This window comes from Microtus pennsylvanicus, chromosome 4 (assembly GCF_037038515.1).
Source record: "Microtus pennsylvanicus isolate mMicPen1 chromosome 4, mMicPen1.hap1, whole genome shotgun sequence".
NCBI lineage: Eukaryota > Metazoa > Chordata > Mammalia > Rodentia > Cricetidae > Microtus > Microtus pennsylvanicus.
Window position 1 is genome coordinate 121,007,043 of NC_134582.1, and position 27,587 is coordinate 121,034,629.

Here is a 27,587-nt window from a genome sequence, read left to right on the forward strand (position 1 = left end):
AGGTTCTGTATCAGAATTCATGTTTAGAAATGAACACCCTGATGAGAGTTTTGCATCTTATAAAGTAAGTCTGGTGTAATTATCAGGGGCAGAATGTCACAGCTAGCTTTTCTGTTTAGGAGCTGAAAATCCAACATCTTTTAATACATAAACTTTCTATGTGTGTTTGCTGTAGAGAAATGAAGGGATTATAAGAAACCCCATGGAATCACTCCAACCTTGGAGCCTTTGCAATCTTGGCCCCTCCTTTCTCGACAGAAAAAAATAGTGCTGGAGCCTTGCCTTTTATTCGGCTCAGATTACTGAGGAAGGAAAAACAAGAGTCAGACTTGTTGGGCTGTGGACACCATGGATCTCAAACATAGTCGTTCAGTGAAGCTGAATGATGGAAACTTGATGCCAGTGCTTGGATTTGGCACGTTTGCTCCAGATGAAGTAAGTGAGCCTCTCGGGAACTAAAGCATTAGATATCAGCTATCCTGGAAGTGCGTTCAGAAGGCAGGAGACCTGCACCTGGTGAATGATTCACCTGGGCTTCCCTTTCTCTGCTTACAATTTATTTCTGTGCTTGGGAATGCGTGTTGGTACTTGGTGAGATGCCAAGATGTTAGGTCTGGGCATTTGGAGGTTAAAGATTTTGTAGGCGAATTATGTGTCATTATTGTTATTAACATTGTTTCCTGACAAATCTCAATGCTTGCTATATATTTAAGTCCTTACATCTATAAGTATATTAAATCCTTGATATAACTATTCTTACTAATTTTTTAAATTTTTATCATCTAAATCTCAGGCTTCTCCTGCATCTTACTCCTGGTTAGAAATTCCTATGTGCAATGCATACAGGAGAAAATGGCTAACAGTAGGGACATCAGACTGCAGCTTTGCTATGAGTTTTTTAGAAGAAGATGTATTTATTAAAGAATTTCAACTATTTGAATGTATTTCGATCTTATGTACCACTCATTCCACACCTCCAACTCCTCTCAGACTCTTACTTCTTGTTCCCAACTTCATTTCTTTCTTTTCTTCTTCTTCTTCTTCCCCACTAAAATCATTAATACTGACTATATATACTTGAATATGAGGCCGTCCTCTAGAACATGAATAAGTGGATTTTCTATTTCCCAGCAGTCATCAACTGTCAGTAGCAGTTTTTCTTGGGCGGGGACAAGTTCTTGTCAGCCCATCCTCTGTGCATGCTGCAGTGTTGACTAGATTAATATTGTGGAGGGTTTCTGCAGACAACCACAGCTGCTGTCAGCTCATGAATGCAAGCTGTTCCATCCCATCTCGAAAACACTGTTTTATAGCAGTTTTCTGTTTCATGATCCCTGGTTCTTACACTCTTTCTTCCTCCTCTTACATGATGTTCCCCGAGCCTCTTGAAGAAAGGGTGAGCAATAGAATTCCTGTTTATGGTTGAGCCCTCTATGGACACCTGTTCTCTGGACTAAACAGTTGTGGGTCCTGGTATTAGTCATTGTCTATGGCAAAAAGAAGCTTCTCTGATAAAGACCAAGAGATGCACTAATTGATGGGCATAGATAAACATTTAAAACTTTTATAAAAATGTCTCTGAGAATTCACATTCTATCCATAAGTTAGTTTTGAAAACCTTCAAAATATAAAGTAGCAATGAAGATGGCATCACACTTCTTACTGAACACATTATGTACCTATCCAATAAGTCATTGTAGTGAACTGAAAGTGTCTAACGCTAGTCACAGGTAATAGAAGCATTGGGTGGCTTGGGAAGGATTGTCTCCAAATGACAGGGATCAATATATTCAATGTTGGTGGAAGAATGACAAAGTATTAGTATTGAACAGAACCAGTTTGTGTTAACTGACATTTATTACTGTTGTTAAAGATAGAACTGTATCTTAGGGAACAGAACGAAATCATTCTTACATAATGCTTTCACTTGTAAAATTAAATGTAATACATGCCATTGAGAAATAGAAAAGAACAAATAGAAGCTTCTTTTACAATCTAGTTGAAGTTTGTATTCTGAACGTGATTTTTACTCAATAAATGACCTCCCTATGTGGTCACTGCTGGAACAAAACCCTGCTCCATTGTATGCTTTGTGGTATTGTTTGTCTAGCTAAGTGTTCTGGGAGCAATACAAACACAGGATATCTGATTAAATAATTAAACTATACACTGATTGACATTTGAGGAAATTTTGTAAATAATATTATTCTGACTTTGGGACCCAGCAGCAGCTTATTAAGGTGTGGTCCTTGTCCTGGTAACAATAACTGGTCAGAAAAGTAGTTATCAATTCTCTGGGCATCTGCTACACCTAGATACTCTCACTGTGGTTTTTATGAATATGAATTTAGCATCCTACCTACCCTTAGTCTTCCCAGTTCTGATGCAGACCAAGGGACAGACTCATGTAAACTTCCTGCGTGTAAAACTAGTGGATCAATTATTGTCAGTAAGAATAAGTATTAAAATCAATAAACTACTATTTAAACTAGAAAGGAGAAATACACATTTCACTGATCTGCAGGATGATCTATGATAGCTATACTTTTGGTTTTGAATTAGTTATTTATTAAATATATGGAGGAAAATAAAAGAATAAATTGTGAGGGCAAACAGAGAGAGGCAGAATATAGATAACAAAACATTAAATCATGGGCTGAAAAACATCTACTAGAAACTAACTGTGGGAACCCCATTGAGGCAACCAGATGGAATTTTCCAGTTAAAAGTACATCCTGGGCAGAGTGAAGTATCCCCTTGGATGAGGGTTCCAAGTAACTGAACAAATAGCATCAGAAAGAGTTGACATAATCAAATTGGACGCTCACTGCATCCAACAAGTGGGGAAACTGAGACTGTAAGTTGGAGTTCTTTATTTAGCTCTCTCTCACTATGAATGAGCTTCCTGTGGGACAACTTTCTTCTGCTCCTTCTCTTTTTTCTCATCCTTCTCCTGAGTGCCTTAGAATTTTTCTCCCAGTGCTGGTTTCCTGCTAGCTAGTTGCTTCCTTCCAACTAATCTTTACTGAATGAAACTTGCAATGACATGCTTCATAAGAATCACTAAATCATTCAGTCAAGATCTAGAAGTTAATCTTTTGTAGTCTGTATCTTCAGACAGATTTTAAATCTATTATGAAGTTTGTATCATCAAACAAGATCAACCATAAGACTGGCAGCAACTCGGAAAAAAAGTGAAATAGAGATATAAATGGCTTTTTTTTTTCATGAGTTGGTCACATCCCTAACTCTTTATACTCTTGTTTTATAGATTCCAAAGAGCAAGGCTAATGAGGCTACCAAAATAGCCATTGATGTAGGTTTCCGTCACATAGATGCTGCATACTTATACCAAAATGAGGAAGAAGTTGGACAGGCTCTCAGAGACAAGATGGCTGATGGAACTGTGAAGAGAGAGGATTTATTCTACACCACCAAGGTGAGCACTTGTGGACAGAATGGCTGAAAGCCACTGCCAACTCAGATATGTTCCTGGGGAAGGAGACAGCACCCCCTGGGTCTCAGATTGAATCGTGGCTTTATTGCAAAGACACATTATAGACAAATGAAGAACAGGGTCAACAGATGACGCAGTAGGAACGATGCAGGCTGCCATGCCTGGTAACCTTTTATCCCTGGCAAGTACATAATAGAAGAGAGATGATTCTTGATGTCTTACCTTTACGTGTGTAGAACCCATGCACATGCACTGATGGTCTCTCTCTCTCTCTCTCTCTCTCTCTCTCTCTCTCTCTCTCTCTCTCTCTCTCTCTCTCTCTCTCCCTCTCTCTCTCACACACACACACACACACAAACACACACACACTCACACACACAAAAATAATGATAAAATGTTTAAAAAGAAAAACCTTGTTTTGCTTCAAAGTGTATTCAATGTGGCAGCTACTCAGTATCTCTGAATACCAGACATTGTCTTGATATAAAGTAAGGGTGCAGTTCTGTTGGATAATCTGGCCTCTCTGGGCCCTCAGTAGATTCCCAAGTGAGGATGAGAAAATTTTTCATGAAAGGGAAAATCCTTTTCTGAAATCTGCATTGAATACACTGGTATTTGTAACACTTCCTCAGGTGGAAAGGCAGTCTTCCAGTGTGATTCCATCTGAGTTGATGTCCCTACAGAGGTCTCCTACCTATGTTACACTCATGACAGCTTGTTTTTAGATGGGATCTCTTAGAATTGGTTCTGGGTTTGCTAAGAACAGTAAATCCTTTGTCTACTTTACTGTGTTTGTTCAGTTTCTTGGAAACCTCACCCAAGAGGATACATCACTCTGCCCTGGATGGACTTTTAACTGGGAAATTCCATCTGGCTACTTCAAATGCAATGGGGTTTTCTACAAGATGTTGCTCAGTCCCGTGATTTAATGTTTTGCTATATATCTTCTATATCTTCTCTCTATTTGTCCCACATCCAACTCAACATTTCTTGACTCTTTTGAGACCAAAACTTCTAGTTCTTAAAACACCGAAATTGGTGGTTTTCTAAATTCTGCTCATTTTCCTGATATTGTCATCACTCAAGTAAATCTCAGTATTCTACTGAGGATGTGATCTATGATAAACAGCACAAAATTAGATTTGGTTATGGTTAGGATTTAGGAAAATTTGGATGAGGGGGAAACCATGATACAAATTGTATAAAAATTTTAATAAAAACACATAAAAACTTAGCCCCAGATGTTCTTAGCTTAGCTGAGACCACCATAGCACATCTCAATCATTTCACCACAATGTGTGATTCTGTTTGAAAACTGTAGATTTGGGCGACTTTCCTTAGACCAGAGTTGGTTCGTCAGTGCCTGGAGAGATCACTGAAGAAACTCGGGCTGGATTATGTAGATCTCTGCATTATTCATGTACCGATTGCTATGAAGGTCAGTTTTGGATTTTTATTCCCTAGTTGTGTTATCTCAGGCCAATGAGATTTTTTCTGGGTTTTACTGAGCATGATACATCAATCTGAGATGAACAGAATAGATAAATGATTATGATTCTTCATGACCGCTGAGAGACCACAGGGGCAAGCCTTCTAAAAATGCTCATCCTCAATCTTTAGGAGGGTTGAAGTTCAAGGACTTCACTGCCTTCTGTCGATCAGAGTGCCCCAGGTTGTGGAGACTTCTGAGACTCCAGGGGGAGTCTCCATCTCATCAGGACATGTTCTCATCTATGTCTATCCCTCACTCTAGGACACAGAGATCTGAATTTGGGTGTTAGACAGTGGGGCTTGGGCTCCTTTGGGCCTCATGGTTTCATTTTCTTATCATGGTACATGTTTGCTGATCACATCTGAAAGACTCATTAACTCAGAAGTGAGTCATCATAAAATGGGAAGCAAAAGCTCATAATTAATAGCGAAAGTCCCATCCTTTATACTATTCTGTGACTGGGATATGGAAATTAAGACAGGAAGAGCCCTCATAGTTGGTGAGATTCAGTGCTTCATGAGAGTTCTGGGGGGAGAAAAGTGTTGGCAATCAAGGGGAAGATAGTCCAGTATAATCTATTAGATAATTTCACTTTTCTTTCTCCAGAGTCCCCCCCTTAAAGGCATATGTGTACACATGTATGTGAACACACTCTCACACACAGAGTGAATGTTGGATGAGTAAGCTCATTTGCCAATAGAAATTGACTATTAGAGAAAGTTTTGTTAACTTTCTTTTTCTCTCTACATTCTAGCCTGGAGAGGAACTTCTGCCAAAGGATGCCAAGGGAGAAATTATTTTAGATGTAGTGGACATTCGTGATACATGGGTGGTATGTATTGCTGTAGACAATAAGCACTGTATGGTAAGAGGAGATGCAATTAATAAAGAACTAGAAGAGATGGACTTTGTTTCATTAACTGACAAGTCTAAGGCATATCATAATGCCTAGTCTTATAATACCTTACTATTCTGTGTTCAGCTGATATCTCTGGGAGGCCTGCTCATTCCTGTGAGGGAATGAATGAGGAGTGGATAAGGGGGAGAGAGGAGACAAGGAGGAGAAATAGGAGGAGCAGTGGGAGGGGGAGCTGTGGTTGGGATATAACACATGAGAGAAGAAAAAAACCACAACAGCAACGACCACCACCATCCCATCTCTGTCTTTCTGTAATCTCATCTGTAGAGGAAGAGTTGAGAGGGGCTGAATTTTAATTTTTAATCTCCACTATGATTTGAGGTAGACATTTCTTTGCCTCCTAAATCCCATTAACAATATAAGCTACATGAAGGAAATCAGCTAAAAGACACTCAAGAAGGGTTACAATACTATTCCAGGACAGATAAACACGCCTTTGGAGAAGTATAATCTACCTTACCACTGAGCAGGCTGTGATAGAAAATGAAACCTGCCACTATATACCCTATCCTGTATACAGTTTGTCAACATTAAAGAGAGAAATTAATAATACATTTTAACTAGCACAAGATCCTAGAATTCTTTGTCTTTGACTGTAATGACATTTATTGAAGAACCATTATAATGCTGGCATGTTAACAAATGCCACTGACGAGGGTGAGGAAGGTAAGGGGAGACTCATATGTACTTGCTGTTCTCAATGGGCATGTAATTGAATGAGCAGACAAATATGTATTCATTGCAAGTGAGTGCCTTAGGCAAGGCTGTATTCAAGTGTCAAAATTGTTTTAAAATTGTAACCAAAATAATGTAAGTAAATGAAGTTATTATGGAAGCAACTGAAATTATTATGTAAGTGTTCAGAAAGCCCAAAAAGAATCTCCAAAGGGCAGAGTACAAATAGGATTAACTACATACTTTCTTCCTCCCAGGCACTGGAGAAGTGTAAAGACTTAGGTTTAACCAAGTCCATCGGGGTGTCCAATTTCAACCGCAAACAGCTGGAATTGATTCTGAACAAACCAGGGCTAAAGTACAAGCCCACTTGCAATCAGGTGAGCTCTAGTTCACCTGGGCTGTGCCTTACCTTCTGTTCTTCACAAACTTCTTCCTTCCTCGATACCCAAATCTCTGTTTCAAACCAACTATTTAGGTTATAGCTATTTTCACGGAGACAGGAAATATCCATGACGGCTCAGGTTGAATAGAGTGGGAAGAACAGGACAGGGGAAGGCAGATTGATTGACTGAAATCACAACAAATCTTAGATGGAATACCACTGCTCAGTAACACTCACAATGTGTGCTGTGCTAAAAATCATTTAAAATCTTAAAAAAATAAACTTGATTGAAACAAAGCAGAGCAAAATTGTCTTGCTCCTGTATTGTTCTCGTGGCACCCTAGATAATTTGTGGTGATTTCTTTCCTAAATTTAGAATAAAAATATTTATAAATAATATTCAAAGACTTTTAACCTTTGCAGAATTTAGAGCCACAAATGCACTGAGAATTGTGTGACTACAACTTTCTTCACTTGCGCCCATCAATGCACTCAAGCAATAATTTCTCTCCTATACAAATAATTTCTCTTATATACAATAGTATGTAAATTGACATATACATACTATTTGAAGTTTTGAGGCAGGCATTATATAGTTTTATCCTATATTTTAAAAATACATAGTTTAAAATAATTAACAATTCTAGTGTAATGGATTATTTAAAATGCTGCAGGATCCCTGGCAGTGGCAGGCAGCAGAAATGCTGCAGGTTCCCAAGTGGTGGCAGCAGGCCATGTGCCAGCAGGCCCTGAGAGAAGCCAGTCCCAAGCAGGGACAGCTGCAAATCTTGGAGTGGTGGCTGGTTCAGGGCAGGGAGACATGCAGTGGTGGGCAAGAGACAGAGACATGAATAGGCATGCCATGCTGAGTGAGGTTGGATATTTATTTGCTGGGTTCTGGAGGGAGAAGGGGAGAAGAGGAAGGGGGGGGGAGAAGTGAGAGACAGAAGCTGCCTCTCCATAAGGGAAGCAGAAAAGAGAGAGAACTCAGGCGGGAAGCTGAAGATCAGCCTGCCTCAGTGAATAGGGAAGGGAGTGGGCATGGCATATCTCTTAAAGAGAAGGACAGATCATTACATTCCCATCTCTTTTTTATAATAAAAAGGTGGGAGATTAGGCACCACAGGTTAAAGGAATTGGGGCAGCAGAAGCTCAAGACTGCTTCCTGCTTATTTGTGGGCATCATCTTTGGGGGGAACCTGAGAAGGCTGGGTGCTGGCCATATTCTGGCATAGCTGGTTTCTTTGGTCCTGTCTGTTGTTTGTGGTATGGAAAATCTGGTGTCTCTTACACCTGTTTAAGGTATTGGTAGAACAGAGGACAACGTTTAAAGAAAAAAAATTTTAGGACCAGGGAATTGAAGGGGATGTATCTGACCTGTTTAAGGTAGATCCTTCAATTCGGCTCCCTGGAACTCACAAGAATTCTTTGGGTTTGTGAAAACAGAAGTTTTAGGCATAATACATTGTATAAATAGTAGCATATTTATGTTAGAATGACTGTGACAGATATTTTTACACAATGAAACGTATTTTTAGGACTATGGAAGGTAGCACGAGAGAGAAGTTTGATATCTTGTATTTGTCCTCATACTTTTATAACTTGCAGGTCTTGTATTTGTAGTTTACTGAAATTTGTTTGGTGAGGTTGTCCTTTTAAACTGGTAAAACCTCTCACCTGTCAAACTGCATCAGAGAAGGATAAAATTTTACTTGAGTTACTGATTAAAAAATTGCAGAGAACTTACATGGTTGGCACCTAGAGTTACTCTCCAGGGTCCTCCATGGTCACTGAAGTTTGTATTTGCCTTCTGCTGTTTACACAGGGCCTGCCAGGCTCCAGAAGATCCTGTAGGCTAAGAAATCTGTAGAAGACAAGCCTGCCTTGACCTGAGCAGCTAGGCTGTCGATTCCAGCAATTCTGTCCACGTCTGGAGGTCTTCAGTTTAGATGAAAGGCAGTTTTTCCCAGTGGTCAGCTCTTGGCAGTTGAAGCAAATTGCAGATGGACTTTGCTCTGTGCCCATGTGTCTTCTGTCTTCTGAGGAAGAAATAGAGTGCTGCTGATAGGAGCCAACCTGTCTCTTTTTGTTATGAAAAGTTTTTTAATAATTAAATATTTATTTAAATGTTATATTCCTCAGATTTTTGTGCATTTGAGGGATGTTTATCAGGTATAACTACAGTAAAGAACCTTCCTGGAGGGCTGGGTCTGAGCTTGACTGTACTGGCTCTAAACTTAATGAGTAAGATTTACACTTGTAAAAGGACAGAAAACAACTGCTTGCAATAAAAGCTTAACGGTAGAACTGATAAAAGTAGAGAATAGCTTGATATATTTTAAATAAGGGTTGGATTAAATATAAAGTATATTTGTAAGAGACTTAAAAGTACACACCAGTTTAAAACACAAGACTTGTTGCTTTTGCAGTCTGAACTGAGATGCAATGAACAATCATACCATTAGGCATAGGTGCATTTAAGTTACATGTATGAACACACACAGAGTGAACAGGAATTAGGCAAAGTGGATGCTCTTGTTGGACCCTACCAAAGGCATGCTACTGTGTAAAACACATGTAACAGAGTCAGCAAGAGGTATTTAGAGACAAAAACTAAGTAAACCAGGGGGTCCAGGCAGGGTATACTTCAGTAAAGATGGCAGGACTTGGTCACCTGACCTGGCTCTCAGCCCAGATGGCGGCAAAGTCACCTGACCCCAGTCAAAATGGCAACAGTCACATGTTGTATGGAAAAGCCAGAATTTTTGAGCTGTAGGGATTTTAAGATTAATAAGAGATGGAAAAGCCACAATTTTTGAGCTGCATGGATTTTAAGCTTAATAAGAGAGACCTAGAGGCATGATCTGACCTGTAACTGAGCCGCCATGCCACAAGCCATAGAGGAGAGCAAAAGGCTGGAGGGGTGAGGTTGGTAGCAGCCCCCAGCATACCAGGCCCAGGTCTTCCTGAAGTCAGGTTGCTTGGGAATGCAGCCCAAAGTGGGTGGTAAACTCCATCTAAGGCTGTTGACTAAGGTCAACAAGTACAGTAAGGGAAAGTTGAAAAGAACTTTAAGGTGAGAAAACTCAGGCTGGAAGCTGAAGATCAGCCTGCCTCAGCAGATGGGGGAGGGAGTAAGTGTGCCTTGTCTCTTAAAGAGACAGGAAAGACCATTGCATTCCCATTAAAAGGAAAACCTCACCAAACAAATTTCAGTAAAATACAAATACAAGACCTGCAAGTTATAAAAGTATGAGGACAAATACAAGTTAACAAACTTCTCTCTCATGCTGCCTTCCATAGTTTTAAAAATACTTTTCATTGTGGAAAAATATCTGTCATAGCCATTCTGACATAAATATGCTACTATTTATACAATGTATTATGCCTAAAACTTCTGTTTTCATAAACCTAAAGAATTCTTGTGTGTTCCAGGGAGCCAAATTGAAGGATCCACCTTAAACAGGTCAGATACATCCCCCTCAATTCCCTGGTCCTAAAATATTTTTTCTTTAAACTTTGCCCTCTGTTCTACCAATACTTTAAACAGGTGTAAGAGACACCAGACAATTCCATATGACAAGCAACAGACAGGAGCAAAAAGACCAGCTATGCTAGGATGTGGCCAGCACCCAGCTTTCTCAGGTTCCCCCCAAAGATGATGCCCACAAATAAGCAGGAAGCAGTCTTGAGCTTCTGCTGCCCCAATTCCTTTAACCTGTGGTGCATAACCTCCCACCTTTTTATTATAAAAAAAATGGAAATGTAATGATTGTTCTGTCTCTTTAAAAGACAACTCATGCCCACTCACATCACATCTGCTGAGACAGGCTGATCTTCAGCTTCCAGCCTGTGTTCTCTCTCTTTTCCGTGTCCTTCACGGAGAGGCAGCTTCCATCTCCTCTCTCTCTCTCTCTCTCTCTCTCTCTCTCTCTCTCTCTCTCTCTCTCTGATTTTCTCCCCTTCTCCTCTCCCTTCCATAAACACTAAATAAGTATCCAGCCTCACTCAGTATGGTACGCCTATCCATGTCTCTCTCTCTCTTGCCTGCCGCTGCATGTCTCCACGCCCTGACTAGCCACTGCTCAAGGACCTGCAGCTGTCCCTGCCGGGGACTGACTGATCTCAGGGCCTGCTGCCTCCTGCAACATAGCCTGCTACTACCACTTGGGGACCTGAAGCATTTCTGCTGACTGCCACCACCAGCAATCCTGCAGCATTTTTAATTTTTCCATTACAGCTAGAACACTGTTAAAGCACCTACAATTTCAGCAATAATTGGTATCACTAAATATCTTGAGTGTCAAAGTATGATCACGTATTTTTATTTTCACGGTACTTGGGAATGAACCAGAGACCTCACACACCGTAGGCAAATGCTCTAACAATGAGTTTTACCTTGTGGTCTTTAGTAAATTATTTTGAGATAGGCTCTCTCTGAATGATCTGATTGGCCTTGAAATTTCAATCTTTCTGCCTTAGTCTTCCAAGTAGCGAAGTGTTTGTCACTATACCCTGTAACACATTGTTTTATTTTTTATTTATTAATTTATTTATTGTTTAAGACAGGTTTTTTAATTGTTTTTATTGAGCAATATAATTTTTTCTGCTCCCTCCCTTCTTCCCCACTCCCCTTTCTTCCCTCTCCCATAATCCCCACACTCCCAATTTACTCAGGAGATCTTGTCTTTTTCTACTTCCAATGTAGATTAGATCCATGTATGTTTTTCTTACAGTCCTCATTGTTGTTTAAATTCTCTGAGGTTGTGAATTATAGGTTTTCTTTGCTTTATGTCTAAAAGCCACTTATGAGTGAGTATATATTATACTTGTCTTTCTAGGTCTGGGTTTACCTCAATCAGTATGATGTTTTCTAGATCCATTCTTTTGCCTGCAAATTTCAAGATGTCATCATTTTTTTTACTGTGTAATATTCCACTCTAAATCTACCACATTTTCTTTATTCATTCTTTGATTGCATGACATTTAGTTTGCCTTCAGGCTCTGGGTATGACAAATAATGCTTCTATGGACATAGCTGTGGACATGTCCTTGTGGTATGATTGAGCATCCTTTGGGTATATACCTAAAAGTGATATTGCTGGGTCTTGAGGTAGATTGTTTCCTAATTTTCTGAAAAATCGTCATACTGATTTCCAAAGAGGCTGTACAAGTTTGAATTCCCACCAGCAATGCAGAAGTGTTCCTTCTACTCCATAACCTCTTCAGCATAAACTGTCATCAGTGTTGCTGGTCTTAGCCATTATTATAGGTATAAGATGGAATCTCAGGGTAATTTGGATTAGTGATTTTCTGATGGCTAAGAATGTTGAGCATTTCCTTAAGTGCCTTTCAGCTATTTTATATTCCTTTGTTCAGAGTTCTTTGCTTACTTAAGACAGTGATTTTTTTCCTCTCTCTCTCTCTCTCTCTCTCTCTCTCTCTCTGTATGGATGTATGTATGTAGAGTTGGAGCCTCTCTTGGAACTTGCTCTATAGTCCAGGCTAGCCTTGAACTCACAGAGATCTGCTTGCCTTTCTCTCCTGGGTGCCGGGAATAAAGGCATGCACCCCACCACTCTGCTATCCCCCCACACCACACGCCTAGCTTTATTTGATTTTTAGAGCAAATTGATTCAAAGTAGGGAGGCAAAATAGCCAAATATCTCCACTGAGTGGTATATATAGATATATAAGATATATCTTATAGATATCTAAAACCTTATAGATATAAAAGGTTTTCTTGAAATCAGGGGTTCGCTCTCTGGTGTTCGTGTCCCATTTCCATCCTTAGTTTCTGGGGTTCCCTTCTCCCTGTCCTTTCTTCTCACTCTCACTCTCTTCTCCTTTGATTTGTTTATGAAAGAAATCAATCAATTTATCCTGTTACGGTTCTCCACATGATAATGGGAACTAGTCACTGCTCACTGTGATAGTTTGGTAGGTTGCTTTGGAATTTCTTATACATTGAGGATCAGAGAAAAAGGCTTGATAACAGAAGATGAAAGTAATGTGAGTTCCTAAAGCTTAAAAGGCATGACGTTTCCGCATCCAGTGCAGCCATTCTTGTTCATCTTTCTCCTCTCCATTGTTCACCTTGGACATCCAGTCCTTCTACAAGGCTTCCACTTCTTCCCTCTCTAGGGGCAAAAGCTTGCAGTCTTCTAACGATGGCTATACCCAGTCTTTGCTCTAACAGGCTATAGCTTCATTCTATAGAAACTGACAGTGACTGCAAGTTAGAAATGGGAGATTTTAATCTTAAAATACTAATAAAAGGACAGAAGAAAGTATTTCCAGGAAACTTCGAAACACATTGTACTCAAGTCAGTATAGAAGTAGATCTGCCCTCAAGACACTTTTAAAATCTACATGACCTTGTTTGCTCATACATTCTAATACCGTATTGTTTTGGAAATTTACAGGTAGAATGTCACCCATATCTCAACCAGAGCAAACTCCTGGAGTTCTGCAAGTCCAGAGATATTGTTCTAGTTGCCTACAGTGCCCTGGGATCCAGCAGAGACCCAACCTGGTAATGAGATCATTGGACTTTATTTCCTTATGTCAACAATTCCATGTTGACAAAGATTAACTTTTAACCTTGTGGAAAAGTTCAACTATGAAGAAACAATTTCAACAGTGGAGGAGTTCCTATGCACCAGGGTTGAATTACAAGCTTGCCAGTGGTTTTTATTCTTGCTTTATCTGTCTACCTGTTTGCAGCACTAATACACAGAGTTCTTAAAGAGATTTTAGGGCCCAATCTACAGAGATGAGACTACATATATCCTAGCCATGCCATTTTGAAACAGAGGGGGAATGTAAAACCCACATTCATATCATTTCTAGAAACTTCCTTATTTATACAATATTTAATGTTTAATTTAGGAGGAGCTTAGAATCATCTTCCCTCATAAAATCAGTTAAAGTTATACAGAAACCCAAAAGAGAATTCCCAGAAGAAAATATGACTCTTTCCAAGTGGTGATATTGACTTGCACAGTATCTACCATGTTATAAGAGATTTTTCAAAGGATATATGCACCTGAATTTATGAACTTATAGTTGTAATACATTGTTAAAATTTCATAGGCTTATGAAACTAGTACTGCTATTATATTTGTCAGTGGATTCTGAGTTCTGTTTGTAGATTCAGAGACAGTAAATTTGCATATGCCCACACTGGTTGATTTTTTTTCTTTTTCTTTTCCTTTTTTTTTTTTTTTTTTTTTTTTTGGTTAAGTTGACATTTGACACATGCCTAGACTTATCTGCTAAGAGGAGGAAATCATAACTAAAAAAAAAAAAAGTCTCTATAAGATTGGCCAATTGGCAAGTCTCTGTAGTATTGTCTTTATTAATAATTGATGTGTGAGGACCCAGCCCACTGTGGGTGTGGCCAACATTGTGGTCCAGAGTTGTATAAGAGAGCAAGTTGAGTAAAGCAGTAGACCACCTTCCTCCATGGCCTCTGCTTCAGTTCCTGCTGTGAACCCCTTTAAGGATGGACTGTGATGGGGAAGTGTAAGATGAGATAAACCCTCTCCTTCCCAGGCTGTGTTTGTCATGATGCTTTATCATAGCAATAGAAACCATAACTAACACAGAGCATAAGAAAGAAGACATTTGATGACTGTCAAAGACATTGTCTCTGGTCCTGAGCTTTTAATAGACTATAGCCTTTAATGTAAAACCTTGATTTTCTTAAGTGAAACAAAATAAAACAGAAGTTAATCAATAATAATAATAAAATAAAAATAAAAGGCTTTTTGTATGCCTTTTAAGTTCTTATTACTTCTGACACTTTTTCACCACCTCTCAGACTATTAATTTTTGCACTGTTCTTTTGCTCTAGAGAAGTTTTGCCTGTTCTGTAGGAATGCTGTGCTTACGGGTCAGGGGAATGGATTGAATTAGGATCATGCTATGTAGAGCAGGCTGTCTTCAAACTCATGGATGAGAACCTATTTGTGTTGTCTCCCAAGTGCTAGGATTGCAGATTTATGCTCCCATGCCTATTTGGAATTCACATATCTATGCTTGTGTGGCCTATTTCATCACAATTACCTGAGCTCATTAAATTTTACAGCAATTATCCTGAAATCTTTCCTTTCTTTCTTTCTTTCTCTCCCTCTCAGTCTCTCTTTCTGTCTGTCTTTTTTTCTTTTTCTCTTTCTTTACTTTCCTTCTTTCCTTTTCCTTTCCTTCCCATACTTTTAGTTATCAATTAATGGTAGCTTGAAATTATCAATGGAAAAATTCTAGAAATATGCAATTCTTATTTTGAAATTGCATATTATTCTAAGTAATTTGATGAAATCACATGCTGTCTGGGACAAAGAATATCCTTTTTCAGTGTGTCCTCACCAAATCTACTCCATGTTAGCTACTCACTTGTTCATTGTTTAGTTTATCAGGACAACCATCATAGCATGGCAGGGCTTGTATTTAAGGACCTTTTCTTTTACTTAATAATGTCTCAAAAGCATGAAAATAGGAGTGCTTGAAACTTGGATAGGGCAAAAAGAGGCACTTACTTCATTTAAAAATGGGCAAGTTCTCAGCTTAATGAGAGAGAAAATTTATACTCTGCGATTTCTAAGATCCATGATAAGAGTGAATCTTCTATCCTGAAATTGTCAAGAAGAAAAAGGAAATTCATGCTACCTTTTTATACCATCAGATATAAAATTCATTATTCATTAAACTTCATAAGTTGGAATATATATGTGTAAGTATATATACATACATACATATATATGTGTGTATATATATATATATATATATATATATATATATATATATATATATATATATATACACACACACACACACACATCACATTGGGATCAATGCTATTCCCAGTCCCTCTGGGGATAAAAGGGGTATCTGTATTTCTGTTATATTCTATTATATGGATACCTGTCCTACACAGTATTTATTTTCCCATCTATTTATGAGTAACTTAGTTGTTGACAATTGCTACAATAAAAATAAATCTCTGTGAATACTCACAAAATTCTGCTTTAATTATACTATATTGTACTTCTCAGGGGTCTGGGAATATAGGTATGGAGCAACATATTCCAGATTTGATATCTCTGTAAGTATCTGCATTTTTTTCAGGGTAAGCAGTGATAGCCCATACCTCCTGGAGGAACCTATCTTAAAGACCATTGCCAAGAAACACAACAGAACTCCAGGCCAGGTTGCCCTGCGCTACCAGCTACAGAGGGGTGTGGTGGTTTTGGCCAAGAGCTTCAATGAGAAGAGAATCAAAGAGAACTTCGAGGTAAAGGCCCAGGGACATTTCTCCAGAATGATAGCTGGGGGGGGGGGGGGCAATTTCCCTCACATGGGAACACTTGCTGTTTATTTTCTCCCATGCATTGCCACTGTGTGCTACAGACAGCAGCTTGAAAGTGCCGCAGAGAAAGCCATGGACAAAAACCTGGTTTTTCTCCATACTAGTTTTGCCTTTACAATTTCGTTAACAAGCTCTATTGTATCTCCATTACTTCAGTTAGTTGTGGGAGTTCTTTCAGATGGCAGAGAACTTTAAATACCTTCATTTCTATTCTTTGTATTCTATGCTTTTTAAACCCCTGCTTGTACTAAGAACTACAGTTTGGATTATGATTAAATCCAAATGAGACTGCTTGTTGGTTAACTCACTTCACTATTCCAATACATTTTTACTTTTTTTTTTTAACTTCCATAGTTCTGGCCATGGGTCTGTGTGTGTTTTCCATTAACTTACAATTATTTGTTATATGCTGGCATGCTTTCTGAGGTATGGGATGTTATACATGGCCATTTTATCTTTAATCATTGGTGTTTCTCTATGAAGAAAAAGAGCTAGATAAATTTATAGATTGACCATATGAAGAAATCAATGATTAAAGTTATTCCTTAAATGTTTTTTCATATGTGCACTAGATAGTCTCTCCTATCAGTCAGTGGTTTTTCATTTGTTTTCTTTAGAATCCCATAAGGTTAAAATTTAACTCTATATTTAGTTTCTGTATGTATTTGTGTGTGAGGGCACACTCACCAGCACACAGTGGGTGGCCAGAGGATAACTTGTGGGAATTGTTTCTCTCCTTCTACCACTGGACCTCAGGGGTGGATCAAAGTGTCAGCATGTATTATCACTGCAATATGGGAGCTATATTACTTAAAGAATGAATTTCAGAAGGACTTCTGGTAGATAGAGGAAAGGACAGTGTCGTGATTTCTTTTCCTATTGCTGTGATAAAATATCCTGGCAAAAGCAACTCTAGGAAGAAAGAGTTTATTCTGAATCACACTTCAAGGGTACAGTCTACCATCACAGAAGAAATTATAGTGGCGGGAGATGGAAGAAGCTAGTCACATTGCAACCACATTCAAATGTAGGGAAAGTTGAATGCATGCTCGAGTCTTCTCTGCTTTTTGCAGTCCAAGATCCCCTACTCAGGTAATGATCTTACCCAAAATCAGAATGGCTCTTCTCATATCAATTAGCATAAACAAGGTGATTCTATACAGGCGTGTCCTATGAGTCATTTCACTGATGGTTCTAGATTCTGTCAAGTTGACTATTAACTTTAACCATCACAAATACCTTTAATAGATATAGATAATTGAGAGATATATTTAAATTTACATAATATAAATAATGTAGCATATATATATTATATATAATACCAGGGAAGTTATTTTGATAAATGTCTGATAATGTTTGAGAACATGAAATCATCAAGTGGTATTCAGGGGAAGATTTTCTTCAATTTAATAAAGTCTTGAAGAGGAGTTAGATTATGCTCTGTGACTTAGGGGCTCTATTTAAAGCTGACTCAAACTCTAGGGTAGCAAATAAAGAAAAGTTCAACAAATTTTGTTGAGGCTAATTCTAGTATTTCATCTATATTTGAAAATTAATTCGGAAGCTCTTTTTGTCCTGCCTTTCTTAAGATTAGGGGTTGATCAGTCTTTCTTTTGTGAATTGGATCAAAATAGGAAAGAAATGGGAAAAGGGGGTCCTGCCATATTCAGCCAAAAGTTCTGAGTCCAGGCTATATGGAGCCCAATGGTGAATAAAATTCTTCTCTTAAAACCACCCTTGTTGCTATCACCCTTATATTTCCATGGAGAGGGACACTTCAACGGCTTTATTTATTTATTATTTTTATTTTTTCTGAATCTGTCTTTCCTTTCTTACTAGGTGTTTGATTTTGAATTGACCGCAGAGGACATGAAACTTATAGATGGCCTCAACAGAAATTATAGATACGATAGTATGCCATTGTAAGTAATTCCTCTAGATTGTTTTAAGGTTTATTTGCTTTTTGTAGCATGGAGGTGAAGGTGAAGCATGAAGATGTTCTAGTGGATCCAGGGAATGATCAGTTTAGCTAAGCCTTTGCTTTTGAATGAGTGAGTTTAACACACACACACACACACACACACACACACACACACACCAAAGTAAAATAAGTGGTGATAGATAGGTTGCAAAAATAATAACATTGTGCACTCAAAATATCCAGAAGTTTACTGAGACAGCAACTTTAAAACCACCAGCCTGAGTTCTCAATAGAGAGGATTTCAAACAGAGAACAGGGTCTACTCAGGGGAGGCTTCTAGGTAAAAGAGCATATGAAAACAGAAAGGTTGTGTTACTAAACTGGATGCTTACAAACATCCATTAAAGTCCAACTGGGAAAGTTGAGGCAGTTCCTAATAGACAGTCTTGAGCAGAGAAAAGTGAGCCCCTAGGGTGGGGATTCCAAATAAAAAAAACCCAGAATAGAGAGAGATAACATTATCCAAATGGGTGCTTATAACATCCCGTTGAGACCTGGGAATACCAAGATCTACCAGTGACTGGTGGTGAGGAACTGAAGTCAAATTCAAGATTCAACAGAATCAGAGACTCTAGGATCTGCTGCTCAAGAATGCCTTTATACTGCCATTCTGTGAAGTTTTCTTTATTATGGAAAGCTCAGAGTTCAAAGGAAAGGGAGAGAAATGATGGAAAACATTCAGATTATTTCTTATCACTAGAAGTGCTCAAGAGACAGATTTCTTGACTGGAGGGGGTTGTTTAAATAATGCCTTTGAGCACACAAAGCTGCACAGCTAATAAGGGGAGGGGACACATCTTACCCTTGACATTCCTTGGCAGGTGGAAGGCATTCTCCTCTTGGGAGTAAACAAAGTGCTTTGGGAACAGAGTTCACACAGCAGAACAGTATATAATTATATGCAGGTCACAGGGGAAGATGAGGCAGTTCTCATGGCTGAAATTCCAGCTTCTTTTTCCCATGGCAGGCAATTTACATTATTGAAACCTCTCACTGTTCTAAAAGCATGATGTTTTCACTCGTGGGCTGTTTTACTGCTTTCTTCATTCCCTGTCAGAGGATTTTGGGGGGTGGGAGGATCCCAACCCTAGACAAGGGGCCTCAGAGGATACATCGAGAAAAAATACTTTGGGTCTTAACTGCAGGAAGCATCTACTCTGCTTCCAGAGCCAGCTTTTCAGTGAGCTGAAACTGTAATGGGTTTGTTGTGAGTCCCCAACCGCTGGCTGCAGGATCCCAGTGCAGCAGACAGTGGGTCCCAGCAGTGGCCAGTGGGAGCAGCCAGTCTTAGGCAAGGACTGCACATGAGAAACGCGGCAGATCACCATGTAGCTGGTCACTGGCAATGTGGCAGTGGTGGATAAGACTTGCTGCAGGATTCTGGCAGCAGCAGACAGACAGATAGGCACACCATACAGAGTGGGGTTGGATATTTATTTAATAGTTATGGAAGGGAAGGGAGAAGGACAGAAAGAGGGATAAGAGGGAGAGAGACAGACAGACAGAGACAGAGAAGGGAGGAGGGGTGAAGAGGGGAGAGGCAGAGGCTGCTTCTTCCTAAGAGAGACTGGAAGAAAGAACCAATGCTGCAAGCAGGAAGGGAGTGGTTGTGGCTTGTCCCTTAAAGAGACAGAAGATTACAGAAACAACACAAGAAAGTATTTTAATACAGTGTCATTACAGAAGTCACACCTGATTTTCAGAATAGGATTTCAACAAAAGCATCTCTATGAACCTAAGAAGAGAGAAATTCCTTCTGAATTTCATGATATGCAGTGAGACTCAGGACAACCCCATTTCAAAACTGGCCAATTTGGGGCTGTAGATTGGTTGGTTCAGCACTTCCCAAGCACCACATAAAAACAGACATGATAGCCTAAACCATTATTCTCAGCCCCTGGAAGATAGAAATAGGAGGATGAGAAGTTTAAGGTCATCCTTGATACACAGGGAGTTCAACTGAAACACAGAATACATGTGACCTTCTTCCCCCAAATGGTCAAAGTTGCATCACTGTAAACTGATATTAAAGAATACGCTACGACCTTTGGCCAAAATAAATGTCTTCAGGGTTTACCTGCCCATTAGGCTCAGAGAACAGATTATCTATGGCTCATGATATAGTAGGAGGCCCATAAAAATACTTTCTCATTAATGTTTATTGTAATCCAAAGAAATAAAAGAGAATTCAATAACAATGAATGTACAGTTATACATGAAGACTATTTTAACTTTTTTTACACTAAAATCTATTCTAACTTTGTTCATACTAAACAGTATAACATGTAATTTGAATAATCTTTGTGGAAGATGAACTCTCAAAGGTGATATGAATAAGATCTAGGGAAAACATCATTCTCTTTCAGCTTCCTCCTCTCAGTGTCCATTGACATTTGCCCTGGGACAGTCCTTTACCAAGCTACATCAAAGGTGTCCTTTGACCTCCACAAGAATGTCTTGGCACACAGACAATCATAATAAAATTCTAAGAATAAAATAATTAAATCAGTTGATCTACAACCTTAATTGCTGATGTATTCCATTGTATTTAGCAAGACAGGGTGCACAGAAGTTTTTCTGGGTTCTCGAAACATGACTGTTTTCATTTTATCTATCAGAAGTGTGACTCGTGAGCAACCAATGTTTCTTCTTCTCTTTCAGTGCGGTGGATCACCCTTACTATCCATTTTTAGAAGAATATTGAGCATGAGCTATTAAACATTATGGAGACTCTCCTCCCTCCAAACAATGTGTATCTGTATTTGGTGGAGTGGTTGAGAAGCAGGATTCCTTCCTCCATGTGTTTGTTAAATGTTACAAAAATCTCAAGTGTTTTTTTTCCTGATGATTAAAAAAATAACAAACAAATTACTGAGAATTTATTAAACCAAAAGAAATATTTGATGTATCTTTCTTTATTTTTATATAATTTCATGACTGCATTGTTATTTACAAAATTAGAATCAATTTCAACACATGGGTCATATACTTTTAAATGTATTGTTTTCAAATTATCAAACTATAATCAAGAATTTTAGAGCGCTTCTGGTTGTAAAGAATAGGTCTCACTAACATTTGATTTCTTAGTTATCAAAGCAGGATTGAGAGTGGGATGTATTGCTTTCTTTTATTCCCTAACAAAATTTTGTTGATTATCTTTTTTCTCTCCCAGGCATTGCTTTATAATAAATTAGGAAAAATTATACTAACTTTACATATAAATATTTTAAGTGAGGAGTTTTGTTGAGATAAATGGAGTAGAGGAAGATAAGGGAGAGAGAGAGAAGGAGAGATAGAGAGATATATAGATAGAAAGAAAATTTTGAGTATAAAAGTCTACTGGAAAAAGTAGGCTACTGTAGTAATAGGAGCGGCGGCGGGGCTACGTCGCCAACACCCCAGCCGCCTGCTCGGCTAGCTTATGCCCCGAAATAACAACACACAATTTGTATTCATTTAAACACTGCTTGGCCTTTTAGCTCTAGCCCTTACTGGCTAATTCTGATATTCCGATCAACCCATCTCTAATAATCTGTGAGCACTGGTCTTACCGGGAAGATTCTAGCCTAAGTCCATCCTGGGTTGGAGCTGGGGCATGGCGTGCGTCTGCCTGGGAGCTGGAAGCATGGCGTCTCTCTCTGAGGCGTCTGCTCCGGAGAGGAGAGCTGTCGAGTCTCACCTCACTTCCTCTTCCTCCCGGCATTCTGTTCTGTTTACTCCACCTACCTATGTCCTAACCAATAAAATGAGCCAAGGCAGTTCCTTTATTAGCCAATGACCTTCCTCCATCAGGCTACTAACAAATTAAAACCTGAAGTATTCAATGAGAAATGGGGAGGGATGGACTGGAGAAGGCTCAGCGAGTAAGAGGGTATACTGTTCTTGCAATGTGGTTCCTAGTACACATGTTGGCACTGCACAATTGCATGTAACTCTGCCTCCAGGACATCTAAGTTCATCTTTTGGCCTCTTTGGGCACATATATTCATGTGCACTTACCTTCCCCCCTACAAGACATACACATAATTAAGAAGCAAAAACAAGACTAAAAAAAGAAATCAATAATCATCTTTTACAAACTAATTCTTCTTAATCTCTCACATTTTTTCTTTCAAATTTTACTTTTTGATGTTTTGTTTGTGTTTTTATTTTTCTGTTTTCTTTGTCATTTTCTATTTACTTCTGTATTCTGTTCTTTATCTTTATTTTTTATTAAAATCAATTCTTTGAGAATTTTGTATATATGTATTGTGTTCATACTTGCTGTGGGACAATGGTATTGTACCATGTAAAGTTTTGTAAGTTGTACTGGTTTAATAAAATGATGATTGGCCAGTAGCCAGGCATAAACATCAGAATTCTTGGAAGAGGAAAGGCTGATTCTGCAGTCCTAACCCAGATGCAGAGGAAGCAACATGAGAATGCCTTGCTGATCAAAGGCGCCAAGCCATGTGGCAGACACTAATAAGAATTCTGGGTTAATGTAGGCTGTAAGAGTTAATAAGAGGCCTGAGCTAATAAGCCAACCAGTTTATGATTAATGTAGACCTCTGTGTATTTCTTTGGGATTAAATGGCTGCAGGACCAGGTGGGACAGAAATCTCAGGCAATGCATACTTATCCTCAACTCTTCCCAGATCCATTTTCCTCCCCTACCCATCCATCGTTGTGTCCTAAAAATAAAAATCATAGCACCCATCCAACCAACTGACCACGCAAACAAACATACAACTAACTAACCAACCATCAACCAAGCAACCAAAAAAAAAAAAAACCAAACAAACAACAAAAACCAAAGCCTCTCAATATTAGATAATAATGCCAAAATAATTTTGGATGTGTGGTCTTTCACAGGAATATGGTCAGCATATAAAGGGATACACACTTAGAAGAAACTGTCATACGCTCTTCTAGCAGTAACAATTGACATGTGTTCTGTGCCTAGGGGTAGGAACATATGAGTATCTACCTGCTAGGATTTTTACATTGTTTTTACACGTGACAAGTGGAGGGACTGACTGTGCTTCATTCTACATTTATTCAACAAGTTTGCATATTGTACAATCTTGACATGTAGAGACAGCATCTCCCTGCAAGGAAATGGGAATCATGACTAATAAAGTAAACAGCTAATCTCCTTGTCAAAGAGGCATCCACGCTTACTGTAAATAAAATGTATTTCCATTGCTCAAAGTTTTTCTCTTTATACTCAACCTAATGAATGTTCATATGCCATTGAATTGTTTCACTTTATGTTCTGTAAACTAGAAATGCAGGAACTGATGGAAAAGTGACCTTACTTTGCCTACAGATATTGTCATGAGTCACAAATTCTCACTTAACCCTAACCCAGAAGTTTCAAAGTGTCTACCATCATGTACAAAACATATCTAGCTAGTTTATGCATTTGTAAGTAATATTATAATCTTGACCTTCCATATTCTTGACAATTATTTGAAGTAAATTGAGGAGTGGGAAGAATGGATAATGGTAGCAGAGTGGGAACTCTAGATGCTATTTCCTTTTTTCCTTCCTTCTTCCCTTCTTTCCTTCTTTCCTTCCTTCTCTTCTTCCTTCCTTCCTTCTTTCCTTCCTTCTCTTCTTCCTTCCTTCCTTCCTTCTTTCCTTCCTTCCTTCTTTCCTTCCTTCCTTCTTTCCTTCCTTCCTTCCTTCCTTCTTTCCTTCCTTCCTTCTTTCCTTCCTTCCTTCCTTCTTTCCTTCTTTCCTTCCTTCCTTCTTTCCTTCCTTCCTTCTTTCCTTCCTTCCTTCTTTCCTTCCTTCCTTCCTTCCTTCTTTCCTTCCTTCCTTCCTTCTTTCCTTCCTTCCTTCTTTCCTTCCTTCCTTCTTTCCTTCCTTCCTTCCTTCTTTCCTTCTTTCCTTCCTTCCTTCTTTCCTTCCTTCTTTCCTTCCTTCCTTCTTTCCTTCCTTCCTTCTTTCCTTCCTTCCTTCCTTCTTTCCTTCCTTCCTTCCTTCCTTCTTTCTTTCCTTCCTTCCTTCCTTCTTTCCTTCCTTCCTTCCTTCTTTCCTTCCTTCCTTCTTTCCTTCCTTCCTTCTTTCCTTCCTTCCTTCCTTCCTTCCTTCCTTCCTTCCTTCTCATTTTGAAACAGGGCCTCTCTACAAAACCTTGGCTGTTCTGGAACTCACTTTGTACACCTGGCTGGCCTCAAATTCACAGAGTTCTATTTGCTTCTACTTCCTGAGTACTGAATTAAAAGTATGAACCACTATGCTCTATTTTCTTTCTTATAACGCAATACTTTTTATTAATTTTTTGGGAGTGTCACAATGATTATTATATTGTTATCATATTTGACTCCTCTACTTCCCCTAATTCCACCTAGATCTGCTTTAACATCTCCCAACCTCATGCGTTCTTTTTATTCTTACTTTTAAAAAGGAATTAAGTTTGTGCTGCTCATATACTCACCATGACTCACTTACCAGGTGCCACACACTTAATGAAAACTAACCAGCCATCAGCTATCAATAGCTCCTGAGTTAAAGGTAGGTATGGCTTACAATACCTTGAAAAACAGTAATACTATTAAAGCTGGACCAGTAGCATTGATTATATTCTACAGACCCTAGCGAATCCTTAAGATTTTTGTCTCATGTATCAAGTTGGAAACCACCTCTGTGATATGTTAAAGGCTGCTATAATCCTATCTTATGTTACTCACTACTTGGATCACTGCTTTCATTATCACAGCTTAGATTTGTACTCAGGATATTGTGTCAGGACCTATGGGAAAGTGAACTGATTCTCCCTCCCTCTACTTGATATATTTTCTTTTGAAAAGTACTCACCTCCAACATGGCACGGAAATCAACTGTGTCCAATAATAATTTCCCTTGTTCATCTACTGGAAAATCATTGGTCAGACTAGAAATCCTGAACAGAGTAGTAATGAACTGCATCAGAAAGATGGGAAAGGCCATGAAGGAACAATTTGGCTGTATATTATTTCCTATTTACCTGTAAATTTATGGGGCCGAGATACTATATCCAGAATGGGGGTATATTTATATTCCCCCAGCACAGCTGTTACTAATCAGATGTTTCAACAGGGATTATTACCTAATCAAGGTCTAGAACAGGAATAATAAGGAAAACATTAATCCTATTGCACCAGATGGTAGACCTCCTAGAGCAGGATTAGGGTATTTTTAGGAGAAGTCACTGAAAAACATGCACTCCATATAGACCCAATAGTATGGAAAGGTGATGAACCTGTATGGGTAAATCAGTGCCCTCTAACACAAGAAAAATTATAAAGAGCCCAGTGGTTCATGCAGGAACAGCTGGATAATGGGCACATTTCACCATCTAATTCACCATTCTCCAACTTTTGTTATTAAAAAGAAATCAGGAACGTGGAAATTAATTCAGGATTTGAGGGAGGTTAATGAAAGCATGCAGCCAATGGGAGCATTACAGCCAGGGCTGCCTTCTCCTACAGCGATTCCAAAGGGCACAGATAAAGTTACTTTAGACTTAAAAGATTGTTTTTATACCATCCCTTTGATGCCACAAGATTGCTAAAGATTTGCTTTTAGTATTCCCTCAGTTAATTTCAAAACAGCAATGTCATTGTACTCTTACCGGTATTGACCTGATATGAGAAAAGTTGGTGTTGACCAATAATGCTGAGAATCATGGTATTGACCTAAAGATATTTGGAAAAGTTGTTACTGACTAATAATGCTGAGAATTATGGTTATTAACAAAGATATTTAGAAAAACTGGTATTGACCCACAATGCTAAGAATTATGATATTGATCTGTTATTATTTACAACTGCTGAGAAAAGTTTGACGCACACTGTTAATGTTGGGAGTTAATGCATATGTTAAAGAATTTTAGATGTTGATACAATGTAAAAGATTTAAGAGGTGCTCTAAACTAGTGGAAGAAACATTTTCTACTCAAGTGATTTTCTTCTCCTATAAATAAGAGACTATAGTCTTTGAGAGCATGACTATTGATAAAGCATTATAACTTATCCTGACAAGAAAATATGGCTCCAAGAGAGACCAAAAGTATCTTTCTCCACTAATTACTTTTCTTCAAAGAGATCAGCAGTCAATGACTAGTTTGAAGCTTCTTCTCCACCGGTTGCCTAAAACAAGAGCTCACACATATGAATGCCTGTTCCAAAGACAGGAAAATTTGGGTAAATGAAGAGGTCTTTATCCAAGCCAGTCATGATGGTTCTGTCTTGTTGCAGAAGCACAGGTTATATAAAATTAATAAGAGAGAGTGGATTGTAGGCCCATATTTCTACATGGTGTGACAGCCAAGTTCTCTGGCCATGGTTGGTATCCAAAGTCGTCATGTACCCTGCTAGACAGGCTTTCGCTACCCTAACAAAAGCTCAGGATATGTTGCTCATTTTCATTTGTAATTATGAAGATCACCTGATCAGAGGTGTGAATTCTAAGCTAGTGACTGAGCTGTGGACATGACTATAGCCCTGCTACTCCAGGAAACAGAATTTTAATGAACTTCCACTTGAGTTTACCTTGGGGGATAAAAAGTGCTTGGATAATAAATGCAGGTGATCTTCGGGATTTACATGAAGCCGGAGACTCCCTTCTGACATTGCTGTGTGAACAGTGTCTCAATTATTTCCACGCCCCCATGCTGGTTGAGAGAGGGAAAAATAGTTTATTTTTTATTGGGGCTTAGAAGCCTGACATAGTGGCTCAACTAGCAAGACACAAAATTAGGGTAGTGTCAGAAAATAATAATATAGGTTGTTAAGGCCCAGGAAGGCTGAAGGGCTAGTTAAAGTCTGGGAAGTAGGGCATTCATCAAAAACGTCTGATTAACTTTTCCAGGAGAAGGGACGGGGGGGGGGGGGCACTCATATCACATGACCTGGTTCATGTTAGTTTTCAGCAAGTCCAGAGCCCAGCAGTTTGTAGTTTGCAGGTCCCTGGATGGTGATTGTCAGCCAAGTGGAAACCAGGTGAGATAGAGACTGGACAGAAATATCTTTAGTTCTGTAGTCAGATGAAAAAGACCTGTCTGTAGGTTTATATTTAGAGGACAACCAAAGGAAATTTAAAATCATGAGCTTGGAACAAAACAATTTCTGTATTGTGAGAGCTAAATTAATAGTTTTTCAAAATGCCATTAACTAATGTTAAAATTCTGAAAATTTGAAATCTTAATGTAATAATAGCATAAAAGGGGCAAGAAATCTAAAACATTTATATATATTAACCCATTTTTATACATTTACAAATTGTATGCATCCATGTATCTCAAAAAACTTTTCTTAGATCCTTTCAATTCATGTCCT

General features: G+C 38.7%; 1 protein-coding gene across 2 annotated transcripts; it reads left to right on the top strand.

Annotated features, from left to right (window-relative positions):
- Positions 1 to 271: 271 nt before the first annotated feature.
- On the top strand, positions 272 to 21,197 carry LOC142848373 (aldo-keto reductase family 1 member C15-like). Of its 2 annotated transcripts, XM_075970295.1 has the most exons (9): positions 274 to 435; positions 3,272 to 3,439; positions 4,779 to 4,895; positions 5,704 to 5,781; positions 6,801 to 6,923; positions 13,354 to 13,463; positions 16,058 to 16,223; positions 18,138 to 18,220; positions 20,941 to 21,197. In XM_075970295.1, the coding sequence occupies exons 1-9, from the start codon at positions 349 to 351 to the stop codon at positions 20,981 to 20,983; spliced, it is 975 nt and encodes a 324-aa protein (XP_075826410.1). In that variant the 5' UTR covers positions 274 to 348; the 3' UTR covers positions 20,984 to 21,197. The 2 variants fall into 2 exon arrangements, with proteins under 2 accessions (XP_075826411.1, XP_075826410.1); XM_075970296.1 differs by lacking the exon at positions 4,779 to 4,895 and having other exon boundaries at positions 272 to 435.
- The last annotated feature ends 6,390 nt before the right edge of the window (positions 21,198 to 27,587 follow it).

Bases quoted from the DNA above. Each gene is read 5' to 3' on its own strand.
- LOC142848373 (XM_075970295.1), top strand. From the start codon at position 349: ATGGATCTCAAACATAGTCGTTCAGTGAAGCTGAATGATGGAAACTTG. The intron at 3,440-4,778 runs GTGAGCACTTGT...TGAAAACTGTAG, and splicing joins ATTTATTCTACACCACCAAG to ATTTGGGCGACTTTCCTTAG. The intron at 5,782-6,800 runs GTATGTATTGCT...TCTTCCTCCCAG, and splicing joins ACATTCGTGATACATGGGTG to GCACTGGAGAAGTGTAAAGA.